Source organism: Lithobates pipiens, unplaced genomic scaffold (assembly GCF_037356315.1).
Source record: "Lithobates pipiens isolate NorthernLeopardFrog02 unplaced genomic scaffold, aLitPip1_a1.2 Scaffold_19, whole genome shotgun sequence".
Taxonomy (NCBI): Eukaryota; Metazoa; Chordata; class Amphibia; order Anura; family Ranidae; genus Lithobates; species Lithobates pipiens.
The window spans coordinates 207,887,219-207,910,729 of NW_027507764.1; the positions used below are offsets into that span (position 1 = coordinate 207,887,219).

Consider the following 23,511-nt stretch of genomic DNA (forward strand, 5'->3'; position numbering starts at 1 on the left):
TTGGCTGAACTTCTCCTATAGGTCACAGGAGTCCAATTCGTTTTGCACTCCCGTGACCCGTCACCAATGCCAGTCCAGGCACCGCATCATTCAGACTCTGGAAGTCTGAGATGGCCATTCCCTGCCCCTCCACAGCTCAGTGCTCCAGGAGGAGCAGAGCAGGAGAGCTGCTGATTAAGTCAGCAGCTCTCCGCTCGGGGAGGTGAGAGAACCGAGCCATCGGCGGTGTTCGGTTGCTCGGTTCTCGGTGCAAAGGCAACGAGGGACAGATGCAACATCGGTAGGATGCACCCACCTAGGCAAAAATAATGGGGTTAAAAACAAAAGTCTTCTCATAAGCTCCACAGAACAAATCTAAAGTATACAGGTAAGCAAAGAATACAATTTATGATTCATTGTACATGAACATTAACATAGATGTATGTGCCAAATAAATACTTTTTGCTGAGGAGTAGTTTTAGTGTGTAAAGCGTACCTCTACAGAAACTCATGAGTATTAAAAAGGTCACAGATAAAATAAAGCAAAACTGCAGTATATACACAAGTACTTGTATATATTAAAGTGGAACTCCTCCCAAAAAGGAGACGTTCTACTTGTTTGCCTCCTCCACCCCTCCTCTGCCACATTTGGCACTTTTATTTTGGGGATGGGTTGAGCAGGTACCTGCCACCAGGATCGCAGCAAAGTTCACCCTCTTTACCTGTAGCCTTCTGAGACATTACAGGTCCCAGAAGACTGCAGGACCATTTTCAAAGCAGTGTGGCTCGTGCATGCGCAGCGGAAAGTTGGTTTCCCTTAGTTAAAGAGGAAGTAAACCCTGATTAGTTGACTTCCTCTTTCATTCCCTGCAAAGGCAAAGCATAAAAAGGACTACTATGCATCGCAATTATGTGTCACTTACCTGACACAGGAGCCAGCGAAGTCACCGCTGTCCCCTGTAGTCCGGCGCATCCCTCTTCTCGGTGGGGTCTCGCAGCTCCGCTGCTGTCATTTGGTGAAGCCACGATGACGGCACGCGCGGCATCTCCGCCGTTGACGGTGCTGCGCTCAGTGCGCCGCTGTCTATGGCGCATGCCTGTCTTCGGGCAAATATTTCTTGGACCTACAGATAAGCCTTAATCTAGGCTTACCTGTAGGTCAAAGTATGTTGTAAGGGTTTTACAACCACTTTAAAATGCCGGCAACTGGACCCGAATCACATTGAAGAATCGGCTCGAGGGAAGACAGAGATGGATCCCTGGACAAGTGTCCTCATATTAAAAATTAAGAACTACAGTATTTTAGCTGCTGACTTTTCATTTTTTTGGGGGTCCTCTTTTAGGAAACTCTGAAAGGGCCAATGCCATTTTCATTTTCTAGTAAAGGGCTTTGTCATTTCTCATACAAGTATCCATTACCCGTTGCGTCTCCTGAAGCTTGGTTTTAGCTGCGTCTTCCTTATCTGCAGTCCAGACACTGCCTTTCTCAAATCGGGAACGAATGGCTGCAAGTTCCTTTTCACGTTCCTGATCATAAAAGGTAATAAAATACATGTTACTGCACTGAACAGAACATCTGATTTCTGATTGAATACAGTGGTCTGTAGATGTCCGTACCTTTTTCTGTTGCTGTGCTAAGCTAGCAGTACTGGACACATCATTCTGCTTTAAAAGCCTTTCCTGGATACTTTTTGTTGTTGGTGTCACCACAGAAGACTTTAGTGCAGAGTTTCCAGGTGTTGTGTTTACAGGTGTGCGTTCTTGACACTTCTCCCCAAATCGCTCCAGGAACGACTTAACTCCTGGACCACCTACATGGCAATAAATCGAGTGGAGATTTTAGTGAGATTCACAAACAAATGCAATGTATGATGGAGTTAAGAATGCATTTAATAAACCAGAAGCTGTACCACGTACTTGCACGCGTGAACCTACTGAGAGAGCTTGTGTACTGATAACATTCCACGACGAGAAAAATATAAAAAAAATTATTCAGTACTCTGATGAGGGCAAGGCTCTACTGGAAACCTGTTCTGAGGATTGACATCTTTTGGTCCTTCCATTTAACATGCACACCCCAGCATAGCATCCACCATCCCTTCCACTTTTTTTGCCCTCCCCATTCTCCTCCATGACTTTTTCTGTACTCTTCCAATTCTCATTTTCCCTTTTTTGAAAATTGGGTATCCGACTGAGCATGTACTGTGGCCGGTATAGTATACCTGATACACTATAGTAGTTTGGGGACACTTCTGATCATCACCTTGAACTCTAGGGATTCTCTTTTTCCAATGACTTACAAGACTCATGTCCGATACTCAGAATCGAAACCCCCCCCCCACACACAAAGTGTAAAGAGTAGCAGCCAGGGTAACAAATAAGAGCCCAGCTTATATATGGCTGACTTAAAGCAACTTCTAATTGGTTACTGAGATTTACGATTTAAAAACTGTTTTAGCTGCAGCTAAAATAAAAAATAATTTTTTTAAGCATATTAAAAGTATCTTGAGCAGTACAACACAAATCCATTTAATCATGGACTCCGATTTATTGTACTTACCTGGTGTTACCGTCTTGTCCTTTTGTCCTACAGGTGTTGTCCTACTGAATTCTTCCCTAGGGGTTGCTTGGAAAGTGGTGAATATTTTTGATGTTGGTCTCTCTGCTCTCTGTGGGGTAGAGATGTTGGCTGACAAAGACTTTTCTATTTGAGCCGATTGTTCATTTCTCTCCTTCAGCTTGGAAGGGACAGAATTTGTGACTTTATCTTTTGGTGCATCATTAACAATGGTGTTAGCTACTGTAGCACTTGAAAGTTTTGATTCAGAACGTGTAGACACCTGTAAAAGGTAAGGCATATGGTCTAGAGTTAATTATTAGAAAAGTAATTTCCAGCTAAGATTTGATTGTGGCCCCCTGTAAAGATGGGTCTATTAACACTACAAGGCTGTGCTCTTCAATATACAAGTCATGTATGTTAAACAGCCCATTCAAAATAGATACAAATGCACAGTTATGTACATGAAATTGTGGCAGGCTGTATTTTAACCACAGCGCAACGCATAAGATACCATGCAATTTTCCACACTGCAGTGCGCATGCATTTGGAACTGCAATGATGTACTATTCACAATGAATGGCACCATATCTCTCCAATGCATGCGACATCTGTTACCACAGTGCAGTGATGTGAATGAACCCCTACACACTGGGTTTATAAATGTTCAAAGGAGTTGTGCTGTAGTAAAAAAAAAAAAAAAAACACCACACAAACAAACACCAAAATGCTCCAATGCGAGATTAGAGAAATATATATATATATATATATATATATATATATACATACATACACACACACACACATATACACACACACACACACACCGTATTTATCGGCGTATAACACGCACTTTTTTCCCCCCTAAAATTATACGCTGACCCCCCCACTGTTTGTAACCCTTTCTGCGGCTTTGGGGTATTTTCGGCCAAATTGTATATATATTTCCCCCTTGAAAGTGGCGTTACCCCTTTTTACTAGGAGGACCTGTTTGGCGTTTTCCTTGTTCGTATTGCGGAGGATCACGTTTAGATATAGGATTTAAAGAGCCTGGTCTTTTATCACAAATTTTCAATAATGACTCTGTTGGAGAGATACATCAAATACCATTGGCATATAATGGTTTGTTAAGGAATGATACATACTATTGTTCATCTGTGACTATGGGTTGCTAATAAAGCATAAACATTTTAGCAGTGAGGCATTTGTAAGGGTTATTTTCCCCTCTCTTTTTTGCACATACACATGAACATTATCTTATTGTAAATGTAATAATTGTAATTTTTTTAAAAATCCTGTTTGTGTTTAGTTTGTAATTATACATATACAGTATATGGAGCAATTATATTAGCTTAGAGGCTCTGCTACCCAATGGCTGTGGTTTTACCTCCTTGGGATCTGGTTTAACCCATTAAACAACGCCCTCCCTACATAAACGGATATCTTTTATCAACAGTTACTAAACAGTGATTATTCATGTATAGGTCTCCCTCTAGTAGATAATCTACAAACCTTAAAAGGAAAAAAAAAGGTAGTAATGTAAAATAAACAAAAAAGTCACATTAAACATTTCTTTACAAATTGAGTCCATATGTATAATTTTTTTTTTTTTTTTTTTTTTTTACTGAAATACATAATCTTGTTTAACATGGACTGATTACATAAGATTCATAATAACAGGTCTAATAATAAAGTTAGATAAAAGGATTGTATAAACTACATACCAGCGTGCTAGGGAGCGTGGCTTTTTTCACAGACTCCTCTTTGGGTTTTTGAGATAAAGCTTCCTGCCGGACAGTATGACTATTGATGCTGGAAGATGCTGAACTGGCAGCAGACACTTTCGATAAACAAGCGGTACCAGGCTTTTCTTGTGTATTGTTCGGTTTAACACTTGGATGACTCAAGTCGTCTTCGCAGGACCCGATCGTGGCAGCCAGGTTAGCTAACCGACCTCTCCGGCCCATGGGAGTTTCAGGGTTAACTATAGAAGTCTGAGTCTTTGGAGGGGAAGGTAGAATTTCTTTGGGTGGGTTGCTAATAGGAGGGGAACTTGGTGGACTACCTATGGATGAAAAGGCAAAACACAATATTAAAAATTGCATGCCAACACAGACTACAAATCCACCCCCTCCCCAGTGACTAAATGAATGTTAAAGTGGAACTCCAGTCACAAATAGAAATTTGAAGTTATAACTGCTGACTTTCTATTGGACTATTCGTTCTGTGCAGCCAGATCTTGGTTCTGCCAGCGTTCTCCATGATATGGATCATCCTTATGCAGCGTACACACGATCGGAATTCTCGTCCAAAAAAGCTCCGATGGTTTTCCCATTGGAATTCCGACGGAATTCCGCTCAAACTGTCTTGCCTACACACAGTCACACCAAATTCTGACCGCCAAGAACGCGGTGACATATAACGGGACTAGAAAAAGGAAGTTCAATACCTTCCATCTCGTAGTTGAATCTGAGCAAGCGTGAGTTTTTGCGCATCGGAATTGCATACACACATTCGGAATTTCCGATAGAAAGTTTTTTCATCAAGAAAATCGAGAACATGCTATCAAATTTTTGCTAGCGGGAATTCGGCCAGCTAAATTCTGATGGAGCATACACCCGGTCACATTTTCTGATGAAAAGCTCTCAATCGGTCTTTTGCTGGCCGAAATTCTGATAGTGTGTATGCGTTATTAGGGATTATGGCCCCATCATAAAGCTCCAACTCAAGCAGGAATAAAAAGAGAAAAATATGAATGCAGCTAGCTATTCAGAATGCATCATTAAGGGTCCATTCAGGTTGTTAAAGCGGTTGTAAAACCGCTGGACGTTTTTTCCAACCCTGCAAGGTAAAGCCATAATGTGCTAGTATGCAGCGCACACTAGCACATTATGTTAAACTTACCTTAAAACTAAACCCTCCTACACTGAAATGTCAGAACCGGAGGCCGCTTCCAGCTTCATCCTTCTGGGTTTTCGGACTCTGGCTCTGTGACTGGCTGGAGCTGTGATGATGTAACTCCCTCGCATGCACGTGGGAGCCGCAGGTCACGGTACGGTACGGTACAGGGCTCTGAAGAAACGGCACAGGTGGCCGTTCCTTCAAAGCGCATGCGCCAGTAATGTCTCTGGCTGCATGTACAGTAAACATCTCCTATATTACACTACCTATAGGTAAGCCTTATTATAGACCTCCCACCTCCCAAAAGGGAGGAACAACAAGATGGGCATGCTGATAGGAGGAGGGAGTAAAGAGAAAGATAAGCTCATCAATCTGCTGCTTCTCTATTTTATTGTTCAGTCAACAGACTGGAGTCAGAACAAGACCTGTGTCACTTAACTACAAGGGTTAAAAAAAAAATAATAATAATAATAATATATATGTTCTGCAATGCGGCACTGTGCAAGTCTTGGGACTAGAGGGACAATATTACAAATCCATAAACAGCTCTAATACATTTAATCTCTTATTTTAATCTCTTTTTAATCAGTAACTGATTGCCTGGAGTATGGCAATATGAGCATGTAGGGAGCCAGGAGGACAGGAGCATGTAGGGAGCCAGGAGGACTGCCCCCTGGATTCAAAGCACTGCACCTGTTCACCAAGAGCCTCTGTAAACAAGTACAAGTACAAGAATAGATTTTGGACTGCCATTAAAACTGTATGTTAAGTGAATGGTATTTTAAAATCAAATAAGCTATATTTTTTTTTCTAGAAAGTTAGCACTAAATTATGAACTTTTATATTTCAGTACAACTAAAATAAGTGTAAAAGGAAATATATACAGTAGTGAGAAAAAAGGTAAAAAATGTGGGGGGGTATGGGGTTTACTGAACTCTTGTTACCATCATTATCCCAATATCTCCTCTGATCAGCAAGCCTCTGCATACGACTCCTCACTGAAGGTGCTCCATGATCTTCAGAGTGCAGTTTCGGCTCTTCTTTACTGGTTACAATGGTTCTTGGTGGAGTCTGTTCTGTGGGTCTCACTTGTGGGTGTGCAACAATCTCTGGCTGTGTACTTTTAGCAATCTCTGGACTTTTTGGTTGTTTGTTCTCAGCTCCCAATATTTTGTTTTCATCAGAGCAGCGTCTCTTTGATGGAGATGGTTTTGAGCATGGTTTCACTGAAAAGAGAACAGATTTTTGGGGTAAACCTATATAAGTATTTAGGGGGAAAAAAAAATGGCAATCTCAATAAAGAAAAGCTGGGCAGGACTAATTTCCATTAGAAAGCAACCAAGATGTCTACAATACTTGATCCTTTAACCACTTCAGCCCCGGAAGATTTTACCCCCTTCCTGACCAGAGCACTTTTTACAATTTAGCACTACGCTGCTTTAACTGACAATTGTGGGGTCATGCAATGCTGTACCCCAAACAAAATGCATCCTTTTTTCCCCCCCTACAAATAGAGCTTTCTTTTGGTGGCATTTGATCACCGCTGTGGTTTTTATTTTTTGTGCTATAAAACAAAAAATAAAAATTATAGATATCTATATCTATATCTATCTATATCTATCTATATCTATCTTTATTTTATTTTTCTCCAAAATTGCCACCATTTTTGTTTTATAGCACAAATTGTTTTATTTTTTGCTATAATAAATACCCCCCAAATAAAAAAAATAAAATTGTAATCAGTTTAGGCCAATATGTATTCTTCTACATATTTTTGGTATATAAAATCGCAATAAAGCATTGATTGTAAACGCTATAAAACTTTTGCGCAAACCAAGCTATGGGAAAGATTTATGTTTTTTTTTTTATTATTTCTTAATCTGCGATTTTTAGCGGTATTGCAACATTGCAGTGGACAGATCGGACACTTGACAAACATTACGTTTGTATACAGATTCAATACTTTTATTGCCCAAACTGAGTGTTTGCATATGGGAATCACAGAAAGCATTGTGAACATTCAATGGCATTTTAGACGGACTCTTTTGCAGCATCAATGGATACCTGAAACAGTCTACAGATTTCCAAAAAATTTTATAGATATCGTAATGCATACCATTTACAAAATGTACCATTTTACTGGCTTTTACAATACTGAATCTATTAAGGAGTTACATATTAAAAGGATAAGGTTATCAAAAACCAATATTTCCTTTATTTAACAGACTAATGGATAATTAATATGCTATATTCTTTTGCGTCTTGGAGTAGTTTGTGAGTTACCTATGTAGATTCTGTCTGATACTGCTGAGCCATCATATGGGCATATCCACAGTCATGAATTTACCATATATCTGCCCCTAAAGTGAATAACCCACATTTCTGGTTTTATAAACAGAGGGCAAAGCTCTGAACTTTAGTGTAAATGGTCCTCATGCAATCAAAACGCTAATCTAGTACATTCCTGTGCTCATTGGTCCTTACCTTCTTCAGCTTGCACAGGAGGCTGACGATTGGTCTCTGCAAGCGGTCTTTTGTTTAATGCTGCCGTCCGTGCTCCGGCTGTGGGTCTATCGGCCATCTTCTTTTGAAGATTCTCTCTCCTGGCTCGCGTCCTTTCAAGTAGTTTCTAAGACATAAAAAGGTATTCAAATGTTTTAGAGAAAAGGTCCTGTGCAGCGACTAGGAATGCATTTTTGTGTTTTGGATCATGTTTATACTGCATATGACTGACTACTGCAAAGACAAAGCAACAGGTATATCCATAGTGTGTAAGGTACATTATACTGTCTGGGCTAATTCCAACAGAACACTTTAGACAGATTCCGGGTGTCTACAAAATGTAAAGTACTGGCCTAGAGAATGTCACACCACAGATTGAAGTAGTACAGCATACGTGGCCAACTTCACCCAAAAGCAGTGCATTTATCTCCTCTTCCACGACAACTCATAGTACCACTACACAGACACAACAAGTGCTTTAAGAAGGAGGTCCATGAAGACAAAAAGACCGATCAGCCTTATGAACATTATACTATTAAAGTATAACCCTTGACATGGAATCATGGAGGAAATCTCAGATTTTAATACAGATCGTGGTCCCATACAGAAAGTATTCAGCTCAAATGCCAAGTGCTTAATTTTCAGGTATATTTCAACCTGAGAATAAGTTTTGGGTAGTAAAAAAATTAATAAAATAAAATAAAACACTGCCACGAAAAACAGGCACCACATCCCTGGAAATAGAGAATTTCAAGGATGCAGGAAGTTGTACTTTTAAGGTGCCAATTGAATAAACAATATATTTAAAAATATATATACACATTTTATTTGAATAACAATATGGTTAAAAGAATAAATTGAATAATCAATTGTATACATTTCATACACCATTGATGGCCCTATTCAAGTAGCGGACCATGCAGCCCATCTTTCTTCAAGTGCCTCCTTATTGTGCATCTTGAAACAGCCACACCACAAGTTTTCAGAGAGTCCTGTATTTCACCCGAAGTTATTTGTGGATTTTTCTTTGCATCCTGAACCATTTTTCCTGGCACTTGTGGCTGAAATTTTAGTTGGTCTACCTGACCGTGGTTTGGCTTCAACAGAACCCCTCATTTTCCACTTCGATTAGAGTTTGAACACTACCGATTGGCATTCTCAATTCCTTGGATATCTTTTTATATCCCTTTCCTTTTTTATACAGTTCAACTACCTTTTCCTGCAGATCCTTTGACAATTATTTTGCTTTCCCCATTACTCAGAATCCAGAAACGCCAGTGCAGCACTAGATGAGAGATGCAAGGGTCTGTCAGGAGTCCAGAAACGCATTGACCTTTTATACACACACACACACTAATTACAAGCACACAGATCACAGGGTAGAATTAGTTACCTTTAATAGCCATTCAAACCCCTTTGTGTCAACTTGTGTGCATGTTATCAGGCCAAAATCACCAGGGTATGTTAACTTTTGATCAGGGTCATTTAGGTAGTTTCTGTTGTGATTATGATTTAAAAGAGTAAACACAGTTGATGGATAATAAATGGCTTTAGCCAAACACTAACTGTGAGTGAAAGAAAAGTTTTTGTGTTATTAAAGCGGAGGTCCACCCTAAAGTGGACCTCTGCTCATCGGAACCCTCCCCCCTTCCGGCGCCACAATTGGCACCTTTCAGGGGGGAGGGGGGTGCAGATACCTGTACAGTACAGGTATCTGCACCCACTTCCGGGATAGCTCTCTGCTGGAAAGGGGCGTAGATTACGCCCCTTTCCGCAAGTGCCCGCCCCTTTCCGCCAGTGCCCCGCTGCCTGCTGGGAAACACACAGATCCCAGAGGCAGCGAGGACCATCCTTCCCGCAGTAGGGAACCGGGAAATGAAGCCGAAAGGCTCCATTTCCTGATTCCCATAACCAAGATGGCGGCGGCAGCACCCGACAAGACGATCTAGAGATCGGCTTCGGGTGCCGACATCGCGGGCGCGCTGGACAGGTAAGTGTCACTATTTTAAAAGTCAGCAGCTGCAGTATTTGTAGCTGCTGGCTTTTAAAAAAAAAAAAAAAAATAAAAAAAAAAAAAAAATGCGGAGTCCCGGCAGACTCCCGCTTTAATAGTCTCTGAAACATGGGCAAGAAATCATAAATTCTGCCAGGATATGTAAACTTTGGAGTACAACACACACAAACAATTTTTTTTTTTTTTTTCTAAAGTTGGCAACAGGGTCTGCAAGTCATAATTCTTGATTTGCATTCTTATTCTGAGTCATAGACTTAAAGCATCAGCATGACAGTATGCTATTGCTGATCTCTTCTAAAATGCTAACTGCCTGGCTGTCATGCTATTGAAATATCTTCAGTTTCAAATTACACTTGCTACAAGCTTTTTCCAGATCAGTGACTCCCATTGTACAGAAGCCCAAGACCACCAGGCGGCTAGTATTTTCGGACAAAGGTCAGCTGTTACAGTATTTTTCTCAGTACAGGTTTCCTTTACATACAGAAACAAATAAGGGAAGTGAAAAGAGCGACGAAACAGAGCAGTACTTGATATCTGATCTTGCCTAGGAGAACAAGCCCTCTACTCAGCCCCGAGTGTCTGTCTGGTCTTTCTACTTTTTTTTTCCCCCCTTCTTTCTGCAAGAATGTTCAAGAGAAGAATCCTGTGTGCACAAGGTCTAAATGTTAACCATATTCAACAGAACAAGCCATCCAGCAAAAGTGGCAGTTAGAGGGCTGAGACAACTTATTTAACACTGACAGAGGTGATTACAATGGTCACGTTTTATGTAAAACCTTTAGCCTAGGTTCACACGGATGCTGTGCAGGATTCACAGCTATTCTTGTGCATTTTCCACACCGCATCACACACAGTTCATGCAAACCGCTGTTGGTGTCAGTGTTAACTTAAACACACCCCAAAAAACAGTTTGCAAAACGCAATGTGATTGGCTGAATCAGCTCGCGTGGGTGTGCTGCAATTTGAGCCATACAAAATGCATTGGCTTAAATCAGACTGCAAAGAATCACGTGTGATTTGAAGAGGAACACAGTGCGATTCCTGTCCGAATCACATGCGACTCCACGCACAGCATTAGTGTGAACCTAGGGTTAGTGTAGGTTCACAGTTCATTTTTTTTCTGCAGGTATTGATCACAGTTGCCAGAAGGAAGGAGGGGTGCTTTGAATTTCTACAGCACAGGACATCATTTATCTCCTCAAACTTTAAAGTGGTTGTAAACCCTTACAGACCACTTTGACCTACAGGTAAGCCTAGATTAAAGTGGTTGTAAACCCTTACAAACCACTTTGACCTACAGGTAAGCCTAGATTAAGAATACGGTTTAGGAGATATTTGCCCGAAGACAGGCACCACTGTCTACGGCGCATGCGCCGTAGACAGCGGCGCGCAGGCGCACTGAGCGTGGCATTTCCAACAACGGAGCTGCCGCGCGTGTCGGCTCCCGTGCGCATGCGCGGGAGTGACGGCTCCGCGAGCTGCGAGATCCCACCGAAAAGATGGATGTACCAGACTACAGGGGACAGCGGTGACATCGCTGGCTCTTGTGTCAGGTAAGTGACACATAATGGGCTACTATGCGATGTAGGGCTGCAACTAACGATTATTTTCATAATCGATTAATCGGCCGATTATTTTTTCGATTAATCGGATTAAAAAAAAAAAAAAAAAAAGGGGGGGGGGGGGAATATATATATACGTACACACACGCACGCGCACGCGCGCACACGCACACACACACACACACACACACGTGTCCCCCCCCCCAGTATAGATGACACATTCCTCCCCTCTCACATGGTGTCACTGCCCCACCTCCTCTCAGTGCTCCCCTCCCCCCCTCCGGTGTCTCGGGTTTTCTCACCCCTTCATGGTGACAGCGGCTCCTTCTCGGTGTGCCGGGGTGGTGTGGGGCGGAGTCTCAGTCCGGACCCGCCATACGTGACTCGGCCGACTCCTCCAAATGGAGCGAAAGGCACCCGAAGCCGGGAGATGGATGCACGCAACCTCCAATCACAGCAGCGCTGGAAAGCGGGGATGTGCGGGGACAGAAGAAGAGGACGGGGGATGTGCGGGGACAGAAGAAGAGGACGGGGGATGTGCGGGGACAGAAGAAGAGGACGGGGGATGTGCGGGGACAGAAAAAGAGGACGGGGGATGTGCGGGGACAGAAAAAGAGGACGGGGGATGTGCGGGGACAGAAAAAGAGGACGGGGGATGTGCGGGGACAGAAAAAGAGGACGGGGGATGTGCGGGGACAGAAAAAGAGGACGGGGGATGTGCGGGGACAGAAAAAGAGGACGGGGGATGTGCGGGGACAGAAAAAGAGGACGGGGGATGTGCGGGGACAGAAAAAGAGGACGGGGGATGTGCGGGGACAGAAGAAGTCAGGACTTTTTAGGAAAGTTGGAGGGAAGATGTGAAGTCTCTGAGGGCTGAACTTTATTCAATCTGCTACTTGACAAGGCAGGCTGTATGGAAAGGGTTAATGTTAGAGTAATCCCCCTCCCCCTATACACAGACCCCAGCAATGTGAGGACTGAGGAACTCATCCTGCACTGTACAATAACGCTGACAGACAGCAGGGAGAACCTACCGGTAGTCCAGCCACGGGGGATGTGCGGGGACAGAAGAACTCCGTGACTCCTCCAGAATTCATTCACTTGGGCTGACAGGCTGAACGCCGCGCTGGGGGTGACGTCAGAGCGCAGCTCGCCGCTGCCGGGTGTACCAAGATGGCCGCCAGCTCCGAAGCTAGGCCGAAGCCGTGGTCTTTCCTAAGGCTGCGGCCCGCTCCGCGGATCACATGGTGCGGACCAACTAATCGATAATGAAAATCGTTGACAACGATTTTCATTATCGATTATTATCGATAATATCGATTAATCGTTTCAGCCCTAATGCGATGCATAGTAGTCCATTATGCTTTGCCTTTGCAGGGAATGAAAGAGGAAGTAAACTCATCAGGGTTTACTTCCTCTTTAAGGCTTACCTGCAGGTCCAAGAAATATATCTCTTAAACCTACACGGTTCAGGAGATATTTGCAAATGACAGGCACAGCTGCCTACGGCGCACAGTCGTACACCCCTGCTAATCAGCCGTTAGTGGCGGCTCCTGCGTGCATGCGACATTATCGTGGCTCCGGCCAGTCACAGCGCCGGAGCCACGATACCCGGAAATCACTCTGGGTATCATGACGGCATCGGAGGACGACAAGGGTCGCTCCGGGGGGCTTCCATCTCAGGTAAGTTATTCATAATGAGCTAGTATGCTATGCATACTTGCTCATTATCCCTTTGCCTTGCAGGGTCTATTTTTATTAAGGCTTTATTTCCTCTTTAATGAAATTCCACAGTGGGTTTGATTTACTAACACTGGAGAATGCAAAATCTGGTGCAGCTGTGAATGGTAGCCAATCAGCTTCTGAATTCTGCTAGTTCAACTAAGCGTTGGATTAAAAAAAAAAAAAAAAAAAAAAAAAATGCAGCTTGTGAATTCAGAACTTTGATATCCTCCTGTCTGGATAAACAGCGTTTACAAGAAACCAGTGAGCATGGGGCCTTAGGCTTTATGCACATGGGCCTACTCACCCATGCAGCATAAACATGTGGCATATTTTTGGTGCCCAGGATGTCCAGGTGCTGAGTGCAGTCACCCATAGACATGAATAGGTGAGGGCTGTCCACAGCTATGTGCCGCTCATGGCGTAAAGTGTAAGGCCTCATGTACACAAGGCAGTTAAAAACAGACGGTGAAAAACATCAATTTTACAGCTTTTACATACCAAGTTGATACGAGTTTAGCAGAGGTTATGAGCATTTGCGATTAGACGCGTTTTTGAAAGATAACCTCAGAAGACCCTCCTAAATGCCCACAATGCATTAAAAACAAGTCAATTATGAACTATTTCAGCCATTCTGTGAGAAGAGAGCAGCAGACAGCAGTGTGCTTGTAGATAGCGCTCTTATTTTTTGTGTTATCGCTATGGATCCCATCATGAGAATGTGTGAGGAAATGCTCCTGATGTTGCCACATCTCTGAAGATGTAGAAAATTGCCTGAGGACCAGAGTTCATCGCTACTGGACTTATCCATTGATGCAGGCAACAGCATGTGTTGAAACGTGTTTTTTCAACATGTTCAAAAAAAATAAAAAAATGATCAGAAGTTATATCCCCCTTAACAGCTTGCCGGCATTATACTGCTGTAAGTTGGCACAGCTGTTCAAATCGCCGTAGGTGTACTTCAGCCGATTTAAGAGCTGCCAAAGGCGCAACACTGGAGCCGATGTGCGTGGCCACGATGTCTGTCACTACCCGTGACCGCTCCTAAGAGAGACAGAACAAGGGATCTGTCAATGTAAACAGACAGATCCCCATTCTGTCAGGGGAGTAGAGAGATAGTCTGCTCCTAGTAATCAGGAACAGCAATCTCTCTCTATTCCCAGTCAGTAAACTCCCCTAGTTAGAAACACCTCCCTAGGGAGCACTTAACCCCTTGATCAACCCCTAGTGTTAACCCCTTCCCTGTCAGTGACATTTTTTCAGTTTTGTTTGTGTATGTCGCATGCCCGTGCAATTGTCAGTTAAACAACCCAGTGCTGTATCGCATAAAATGGCCTGGTCATTTAAGGGGGTAAATCCTTCCGGGGCTGAAGTGGTTAAAAAAAAACCCCTCTTATAACCGCAGTTTACCGTGGTTACAAGCATTTGCCGTTTGAAATGCCAGTAAAACTACAGTCCTTTATGCAATTTTTCTGATTTAAAAAAAAATTTAACCTGCCTCTAAACTACTATAAAAACCACTGAATGTACATGTACCGCTGCGGCCAAAAGTTAAGAATGACAAATATTAAATATTAAAGTCTGCTGCTTCAGTGTTTTTAGATCTTTTTGTCAGATGTTACTATAGTATACTGAAGTAGAATTACAAACATTACCTAAGGCTCGGTTCACACAGGGGGCGACGCGACTTGCCGTGCCGCGACCTGACAAGTCGCCCCCGTTCTGTACTACGGAACCGTTCTAAGAGGAGCGACTCGAGTCGCTCCGACTTAGAAAAAAGGTTCCTGTACTACTTTTGGGCGACCTCGGGGGGACTTGCATTGACTTCTATACAGAAGTCATTTGCAAGTCGCCGCTGAGGTCGCGGCAGGTCGCGGCAAGTCGTGTCGCCTCGCATCGCCCCCTGTGTGAACCGAGCCTAAGTGTCAAAGGCTTTTATTGACAATTACATGAAGTGTATCCAAAGAGTCAATATATGCAGTGTTGACCCTTCTTTTTCAAGACCTCTGCAATTCGCTCTGGAATGCTGTCAATCAATTTCTGGGCCACATCCTAACTGATGGCAGCCCATTCTCGCATAAATAATGCTTGGAGTTTGTCAGTGGGTTTTTGTTCACCCGCCTCTTGAAAATTGACCACAAGTTCTCAATGGGATTAAGATCTGGGGGGGGGTTTCCTGGCCACGGACCCAAAATGTTGACATTTTGTTCCTCAAGCCACTTAGTTATCACTTTTGTTATCACCGTATGGCAATGTGCTCTATCATGCTGGACAAGGCATGGCTCATCACCAAACTGTTCTTGGATGGTTGGGAGAAGTTGCTCTTGGAGGATGTTTTTGCACCATTCTTTATTCATGGCTGTGTTCTTAAGCAAATCTGTGAGTGAGCCCACTCCCTTGGCTGAGAAGCAATTCCACACACGAATGGTCTGAGGATGCTTTAATAATGGCATGACACAGAACTGATGGTAGTGCTCACCTTCTCTTAACAAGGTTTTTCCACATGCCCCAAACAATCAGAAAGGAGACTGACGTTACCCCAGTCCTCAGCAGCCCAATCCCTATACCTTTTGCAGAAAATCAGTCTATCCCTGATGCTTTCCCTGGAGAGAAGTGGCTTTTTTGCTGCCCTTCTTGACACCAGACCATCTTCCAAATGTTTTCACCTCACTGTGCGTGCCAATGCACTCACACCTGCCTGCTGCCATTCCTGAGCAAGCATCGCACTGGTGGTGCCCCGATCCCACAGCTGAATTAGCTGAAGACGGCTCTGGCACTTGCTGGACTTTCTTGGGCGCCCTGAAGCCTTCTTTATAAATGTAGAGGAAATTTTTTTTTGGGGGGGGGGGGGGGGGGATTAAGTTCATTTTATGGTAAAGAGGGACCTTGCAATTAATCTGATCACTCTTCATAACATTCTGGAGTATATGCAAATTTCCATCATAAAAACTGAGGCAGCAGACTTTGTGAAGATTAATATTTGTGTCATTCTCCAAACTTTTGGCCAGGGCTGTACACATAAGATAACAGAGGAGAGTTCAGAGGCTGCTTAAAGAGGATGTAAACCCTGACGGGTTTACTTCCTCTTTGATTCCCTGCAAAGGTAAAGCATAATGGACTACTATGCATCGCATAGTAGTCCATTATGTGTCACTTACCTGACACAGGAGCCAGCGATGTCACCGCTGTCCCCTGTAGTCCGGCGCATCCATCTTCTTGGTGGGTCTCGCCGCTCCGCCGCTGTCATTCGGCGAATCCGCGATGACGTCACTCCCACGCATGCGCACGGGAGCCGCCACTCGCGGCATATCGCCGTTGACCGCGGCGCGCCCAGTGCGCCGCTGTCTACAGCGCATGCGGTGCCTGTCTTTCGGCAAATATCTCCTTAACCGTGTAGGTTTAGGAGCTATTTCTTGGACCTACAAGTAAGCCTTAATCTAGGCTTACCTGTAGGTCAACGTTGGTTGTACGGGTTTACAACCACTTTAAAATACAAAACAAAACAACAAACAAAACGCCTAACTGCTCCTAAATGGGAGTTTAGCAGCTGCAGTGTGCATGAGGCCTAAAAATGCAGATGTGGGCATGTGCCACATTAGGCAAATAGCAGAGAATAGCTAGCTATAGCTGCCTTCACCAATTCAGGTCTATGAGAGGCTGTACTCAGCACCCCCACATCTAGTGCACCAAACATATGCCATACAGGTGAGTGGGCCCATGTGCATTAAGCCTAAATTTGCTAGGGCATCAAACACTACCTTCTTCCCAGACCGCGGGCAGGCAGGTCGGTCTGAATTTATTATAGGAGGCATTGCATCTCTTCTGTAATAAAAGGCCTGTCTGCTTGCCATTTTTGAAAGAGACGTTTGTATTCTGCACATCTCCAGCAACAAACATGTTCTGCTAGTAGTAAGGAAAGTCTCTTCTGGAGGAGTATATAAACGAATTGTTCATCAAAGTGCTGAATTCACAGTATGACAAAGGGGACGTGTTTTTTTTTTTTGTTTTTTTTTTATGTCTTTCAGCATCATCAGGTGACACACAGTTATTTTAGTTTGAATCAGCCAATAGTTGTAGTCATAGCAAGTACGGTATTTACATTTCATTGCGGAGTATTATATCATCCACTCATGCTGTAGCTTGTAGAGTGCAGGCGTTACGCAGAGAATTTTTTCCTAGCTATGTGCTGGAACAGAGCCCACTAACCGACACATCTTTCCTGCAGCTGCAGAGAACCTCCATCCTACCAATTATGGAAAAACAGATCATCAGATCCTCAAAAAAAGACGCCATCTGCACTTTCAAATAGAAAAAAAACGGGAGCCCGGCAGTTTTACAGTCTGCAGCACAGGGGAGAAATTAACATGCCACATGTTATGCAAACCACGTCCTGTCTATAGTCTGGACATACAGAATTTCTTCCCACGTCTCTGAATCTACAAAGAAAGAACTTTACAAAACACATTTTTATTTTCTCAGTTTGAGAACAAGCCTAGATTAACAGGTTCTGTCAGCTGGCTATACCTTAACTGCCAGAAATGACATAAGAAAGAATGTAAATCAAGTACATTTCAATTAGATGTCATTTACTGTTACTTAGGAGCATTGCAGTGAAAAAAAAAAAAAAAAAAATTCTAGATGAAGGCTCATTTCACAGTCCTCTGTTGCAAAAATGCGATGAAACGCATATACGTTTGTATAAAAACAGACATGCAACACCCCCCCCCCCCAAAAATAAAAATGTTTATATATATATATATATATATATATATATATATAATATTTTCACAACCTCAGGTGCATATTTTGCTGCCGATTAAAAAAAAATAAATAAAAAAAAAGTACTGTTTTCTTTTTATTCTGCACTTACCGATATTTTAAGTTAGGTACTCGCTGATACCGCGTACCAAAACTTTGTGGTGCAAGTTGCATCACAATCTAAAAAAATAAAATGAAAAAATTGTATCGCACTGCAAAAAAGTGTGTGTTAAAGTGCCATCTAGTCAGTTTAAACAATTTTAAAAAACACACAGTACATATCTGGTAGAAAATCAGGGCTGCTGGAGGAGACGTTCCGGGACCCTGTGGGTACAGAGCAGAAGGCATATCAGCTCGGGTTAGACTAATCTCTACATCTCTGCCAGCCCTATGAGCACCTCCAGCGGCCGCAATTTCCTACCAGATATGTACTGCGAGTTCTAAACTGCATACTAGATGGCGCTTTAATCCCCTTTTATACACTCACACCCCCCCCCCCCCCCCAGCAGTGGGGGAACTTGCATGCGATTTGGACATGAATTGCACCACATTCCTGTTCAAATAGCAAGCAATTCTTTGCAGTGCAATTTGTGCCCATTCCTTTTGTATTGGCGCAATTCGCACAGCAAAGTACTGGTTTCAGTACCGGGAGCATTTGGGCGAGTAGCAATATTCAACCAAATGCCTGGTATCGGTGCATCTTTTTAATCGCACCAAAAAAGCAGCTTGCAGGATGTTGAAAAGCATGAGACCCGCAACTAACCTGTGCAAGTAGTTCCATAGGATTTGAAAAAGGTCATGTGTTTTTCTTCCACTTTAAAACGCAAAAAAATAAAAAAATAAAAAAAAACTGACCAGTGTGAAAGCAGCCTTAGATTTGTAAATATAACAGACACATGTAGTAACAATGAAGGCGATCTCCTTTTGAATACAATTTACCATACAGCCACCACATGATGTGGGCTGCAGTTATATTACAAATATGGTACAAAGGGCTCATTCAGGTGAGCGCAGAGAACTGCAATCAATAAAAATCAAGCATGCCATTTAAAAACACATGGACCTGAGGATTCACGCACAGAGAATGTTTGCCGAATGTCCCATTCACTTCTTTATAAATATTTCCTTAAAGAGGAGCTCCAGGCTCACCCCAAAAAAATGGATGTTCTCATGCAAGCCGATTCTTCAATGGGCTATCTGGTGCCGCCATCTTGACTAAGGGAAACCAGTCATGCCGCTTGACAGTTGGTCTCCTACAGCGCATGCGCGCTGTACTCAAACACCTGGATGTGTGGATGCCAGCGTACAGCCATTCATTGATCTGTACACAAACATCTGTCACTCCCGGGCAGAGAGAGAAATTCCATTTATCATGGTGTATAGTTCTCTGTGCATGTGTGAATGAGCTGAATGTTTCCTATGTTTAGGGCATATCTAAAGAAGTAAATCAGACATGCAGCACACATTCTCAGCAGGTGAATCCTTCGGGGTCATGTGTTTTACATGACAGCGATTGATTCACCACCAGAGAATATTTGGTGAAAATCAGAATTACTACTTTCTAAATGAACCGTTCAGTAAATGATGAAGAATGTATTGGCAGAAGAAACCTACTGTATTGTATGATCAGGGAGAGGCTTGCTCCACAGTCAGATGACTATCACACCATAAAGTTTACATAAACCCAAACAATGAACGTCTCATATTTGCTGCCTTTTGGTCTATTAAATATACATAGTCACCTAATCCATTGCTCCTGCCTCCCCGCACGCTAGTGGTCTTGTGACTGGACCGGTCCTGTCATCCCACCCATAGGCTCATGAAAATGGCAGAAACAGTCCACTGCTCGACGTGGGGGGGGCGTGGTTTTCCGGAGGATCGGGTAAGTATAGCTTTTCCTTGCACCCCCTTGACAAGCCGATCAGTTCAATAATGCAGTGTGGGCACAGCCCCACAGCATGGGAAAATAAAAAAACTTTGCCTGGAGTTCTTCTTTAAAAATTCAGGGCTGTGTAGTCATGCCAAAGAGGAACGTAGGCACATACTACATGTCTAAGTCTATTCTGTACTTGTAGCGTATATATGTATAAATTAATAAAAACACAGGGAAATGTGCATGTATTGCAGAGATGTACTACATATATATTGCCTTGACATACACTTTAAAAGATGTAGTAAACTGCATAAAAAAATAAAAAATAAAAAAAAATAAATAAATAATCATACCACAAGAGTCAGGCCTTAAGGCAGTTTAAAGCGTTTGTGTAGTTTATTTTTTTACTTTTACCTACATTGAAGCCTAGAAGGCTTACTTGTAGGTAAAAAAAATAATATCTCCTAAACCTGTATGGTTTAGGAGATATTCCCCTGGCAGTGAGTCGCTGACTGAAGCGGCGCATGCGCACAGGGGTTTCTCGGCTGGAACCCCGGCAGACGCCAAACCTTTCCGGAAATAAAACTCCCGCACGCATGCACGGGAGTGACAATATTGCTGCTTCGGCCATTCACAGTGCCAGAGCCACGATACCCGGAAGACACGCCGAGGGAACATGTCAGCTCCCTATTGGGCGAGATGTCGGGGCCTCGTTCTAAGTTAAGTATTTCATAATGAGCTAGTATGCGGTGCATACTAGCTCATTATGCCTTTTCCCTTACAGGTATGAAAAAAAGATGTCAGCGGGTTTACTACCTCTTTAAAAGGAGGAGTTCTAAAATCAGAAGGTTTTTTTTTTATCTTAATGCATCAAGATAAAAAGCCTTTCTGCATGCAACACCCCCACCAAAATACTTACCTGAGCCCCATCTCTATCCAGCAATGGCCACGAGTGTCTTGGCCGCCCGAGACTCTCCCTCATGATTGGTTGAGACATCAGCAACACCATTGACTCCCGCTGCTGTCAGTAAGCCAGCCAATCAGGAGAGATTGGGGGGGTGTGCAGGCGTAGCTCCATATCTGAATGGACACACGGAGCTGCGACTCGGCTCGGGTGCCCCCATAGCAACCTGCTTGCTGTGGGGGTACTCGACAGGAGGGAGGGGACAGGAGCAACGAAGAGGCACCCGAGAAGAGGAGGATCTGGGCTGCTCTGTGCAAATTCAACCGCACAGAGCAGGTAAGTACATTTCCCCCCCCCCCCAATAAAAAACACCAACAGACTTTACAAATCACTTTAAGTAAGTCATAATGTGCTAGCATGCATCACATGCTAGCACATTAAGACATAGTTGCCTGAAAACAAAGCCCTCCAGTGGTGTGCTGTCACCACTGAAGACGCTTCCATCTTCACCCGGTCTTCCTTTCGTGTATGCAGGCATTGGTGAGATAAAGGACCACGCCAGCGACTACGTCATTACCATGCCTGCATCGCTGTTTACGGCACAGATTTAAAAAGGAACTGCACAGGTATGTCGTTCCTTCAGAGCGCATGCACTGGTGATGCCACCGACTCCATCTAAAAGTAAATATCTACTAAATGGCACATGTTTAGGAGACATTTACTGTACCTACAGACAGACCCTACTATAGGCTTACCTACAGGTAAAAATCATACATGAGAGTTTACTCCCACAAGTTGTTTATGTTCAGATTGCTCTATATCATTTAAAAGCCCAGTTGAGCGATCTCTCTCTTGTTGTAAGATAGATAGATTTTTTTTTTTATTATTATTATTAAAAACCATTTTTGGTTGATCTGCACCATATGGAGCCTATTTTTCTATTCCATGTCCAGATCACAGCGATTTCCCCTGCTCTCCTTATGGTACCACCCTTCGGATCCATCTGTTTGTTGGTTCCTTTGCCATTCTGACCCAGTGTGGAGACGTACAGTTGGAGTCATGGAACAACTACATCTAGTGCGAACATCAGGCTGTCGGTCCCATTGCTGTTCTGACATACGGTATAGAAAACGCAGGACCATTACATCCAGTGTGAGCACCAGGAACCGAGGTGTTATGAGCTTGTGTGACTCACTGCCGTACAATATGTGTGTCCACCACATCCGGTAAGGGTACCCAACTTTTCATTTGCACACCTTCTAAGTGTAGTTTGGCATTCAATCGATTCATCTGAATTTTGTGTCAAAATCCTCCTCTTCATTGCACTTGTTTGGACATTTATGTTTATTTTTGTCGGACATATATATCAGGCATGCTTTGAGAACTGGAGAGCCGGGCCGCTGCTTTATGGGAGAGGGGCATAGTTTGACCCTCCTATGTGCTGCCAGCACAGGATATTTTAACCCTTCCTGCACCACTTACTGTTTGTTTTACAATATAACCCTGCTCTGTATACATAGCCTGGTTGCATTGTAGCGATAAGGGCTCAATTGGATTTAAAAATCATTTAGCGTGTTCTATCCATATGTCTACAGATGATGTATTTTTTTTAGTCAATAAGTTATTGTACTCTTGTAGATGGGTTGAGGGAGATGTTTACTAGATATGTGCTACAATACCATAAAATCTTCAATGTCACCACATTTCTAATTATACTGGAAGATCACATAGGCTTGAACCATTTATACAACGTACAACTACCACACTATGGGATCCAGTATCTGAGCAGAACTTACAGCAAACATACCGACATCTGGCACATTCTGCCAACTCTTCCCCATCGTAATCTGAAGATAATGACAAGCCCATTAAAAAAAAATACTCCACCCAAATGATCTCAACCTTGCTACAGTATCCAAAGGATTATCAATTGTCAGAAAAGATTAACAGGAGAGATTCAGAGAGATAAAAGGATTAGGAGCAGGACCAGAAACTAGTAAAAGTATTCTGTTTTCACAAAGTCAGCGTACAAATATTTTCATAGCAACCGAATCATGTAAAGATTAATTGACTAAAAACGAATATTTGGAAAATTCAAAGCAGCAGGGGTTCTAACCCTTCCTCCAAAAAATAAAAAAAATTTAATATACATATATACACATACACACACTCATACATACTTGCTAACCAGGAAAAACAAATGTTAATTTGTTCTGACTTCACTTACTACATGCTTATTCCAGGCAAGCCATTTAGAAAATACTGCTGATTGAAAAAATAAATAATTGATGGCAGGGATATGCAATTAGTGGACCTCCAGCTGTTGCAGAACTACAAGTCCCATGAGGCATAGCAAGACTAACAGCCACAAGTATGACACCCAGAGGCAGAGGCATGATGGGACTTGTAGTTTTGCAACAGCTGGAGGTTCACTAAGGCTGGATTCACACCTATGCAGTTTTAGTGCTTTTTGCAGATTTGCACTGCAATCCATTTAAAGCGGAGGTCCACCCTAAAGTGGACCTTCCGCTCATCGGATTCCTCCCCCCCTCCGGTGCCACAATCGGCACCTTTCAGGGGGGAGGGGGGGGGGTGCAGTTACCTGGATAATCCAGGTAACTGCACCCACTTCCGGGATAGCTCTCTGCGGAAAGGGGCGTAACTTACGCCCCTTTCCGCAAGTGCCCCGCTGCCTGCTGGGAAACACACAGATCCCAGAGGCAGCGGGGAGCCTCCTTA

The 23,511-nt window shown here is 43.2% G+C and overlaps 1 protein-coding gene across 2 annotated transcripts in view; it reads right to left on the reverse strand.

Annotated features, from left to right (window-relative positions):
* Window positions 1-23,511, reverse strand: part of ANLN (anillin, actin binding protein) — an 80,823-nt gene that overhangs the window by 51,696 nt on the left and 5,616 nt on the right. For both annotated transcript variants that reach the window (XM_077491662.1, XM_077491661.1), the window contains exons 2-7: window positions 7,922-8,066; window positions 6,382-6,663; window positions 4,261-4,601; window positions 2,540-2,819; window positions 1,597-1,790; window positions 1,399-1,506 (exon numbers count right to left, since the gene is read on the reverse strand). In XM_077491662.1, coding sequence (XP_077347788.1) covers window positions 1,399-1,506; window positions 1,597-1,790; window positions 2,540-2,819; window positions 4,261-4,601; window positions 6,382-6,663; window positions 7,922-8,066 — 1,350 coding nt within the window. The remainder of the gene's footprint in view (window positions 1-1,398; window positions 1,507-1,596; window positions 1,791-2,539; window positions 2,820-4,260; window positions 4,602-6,381; window positions 6,664-7,921; window positions 8,067-23,511) is intronic.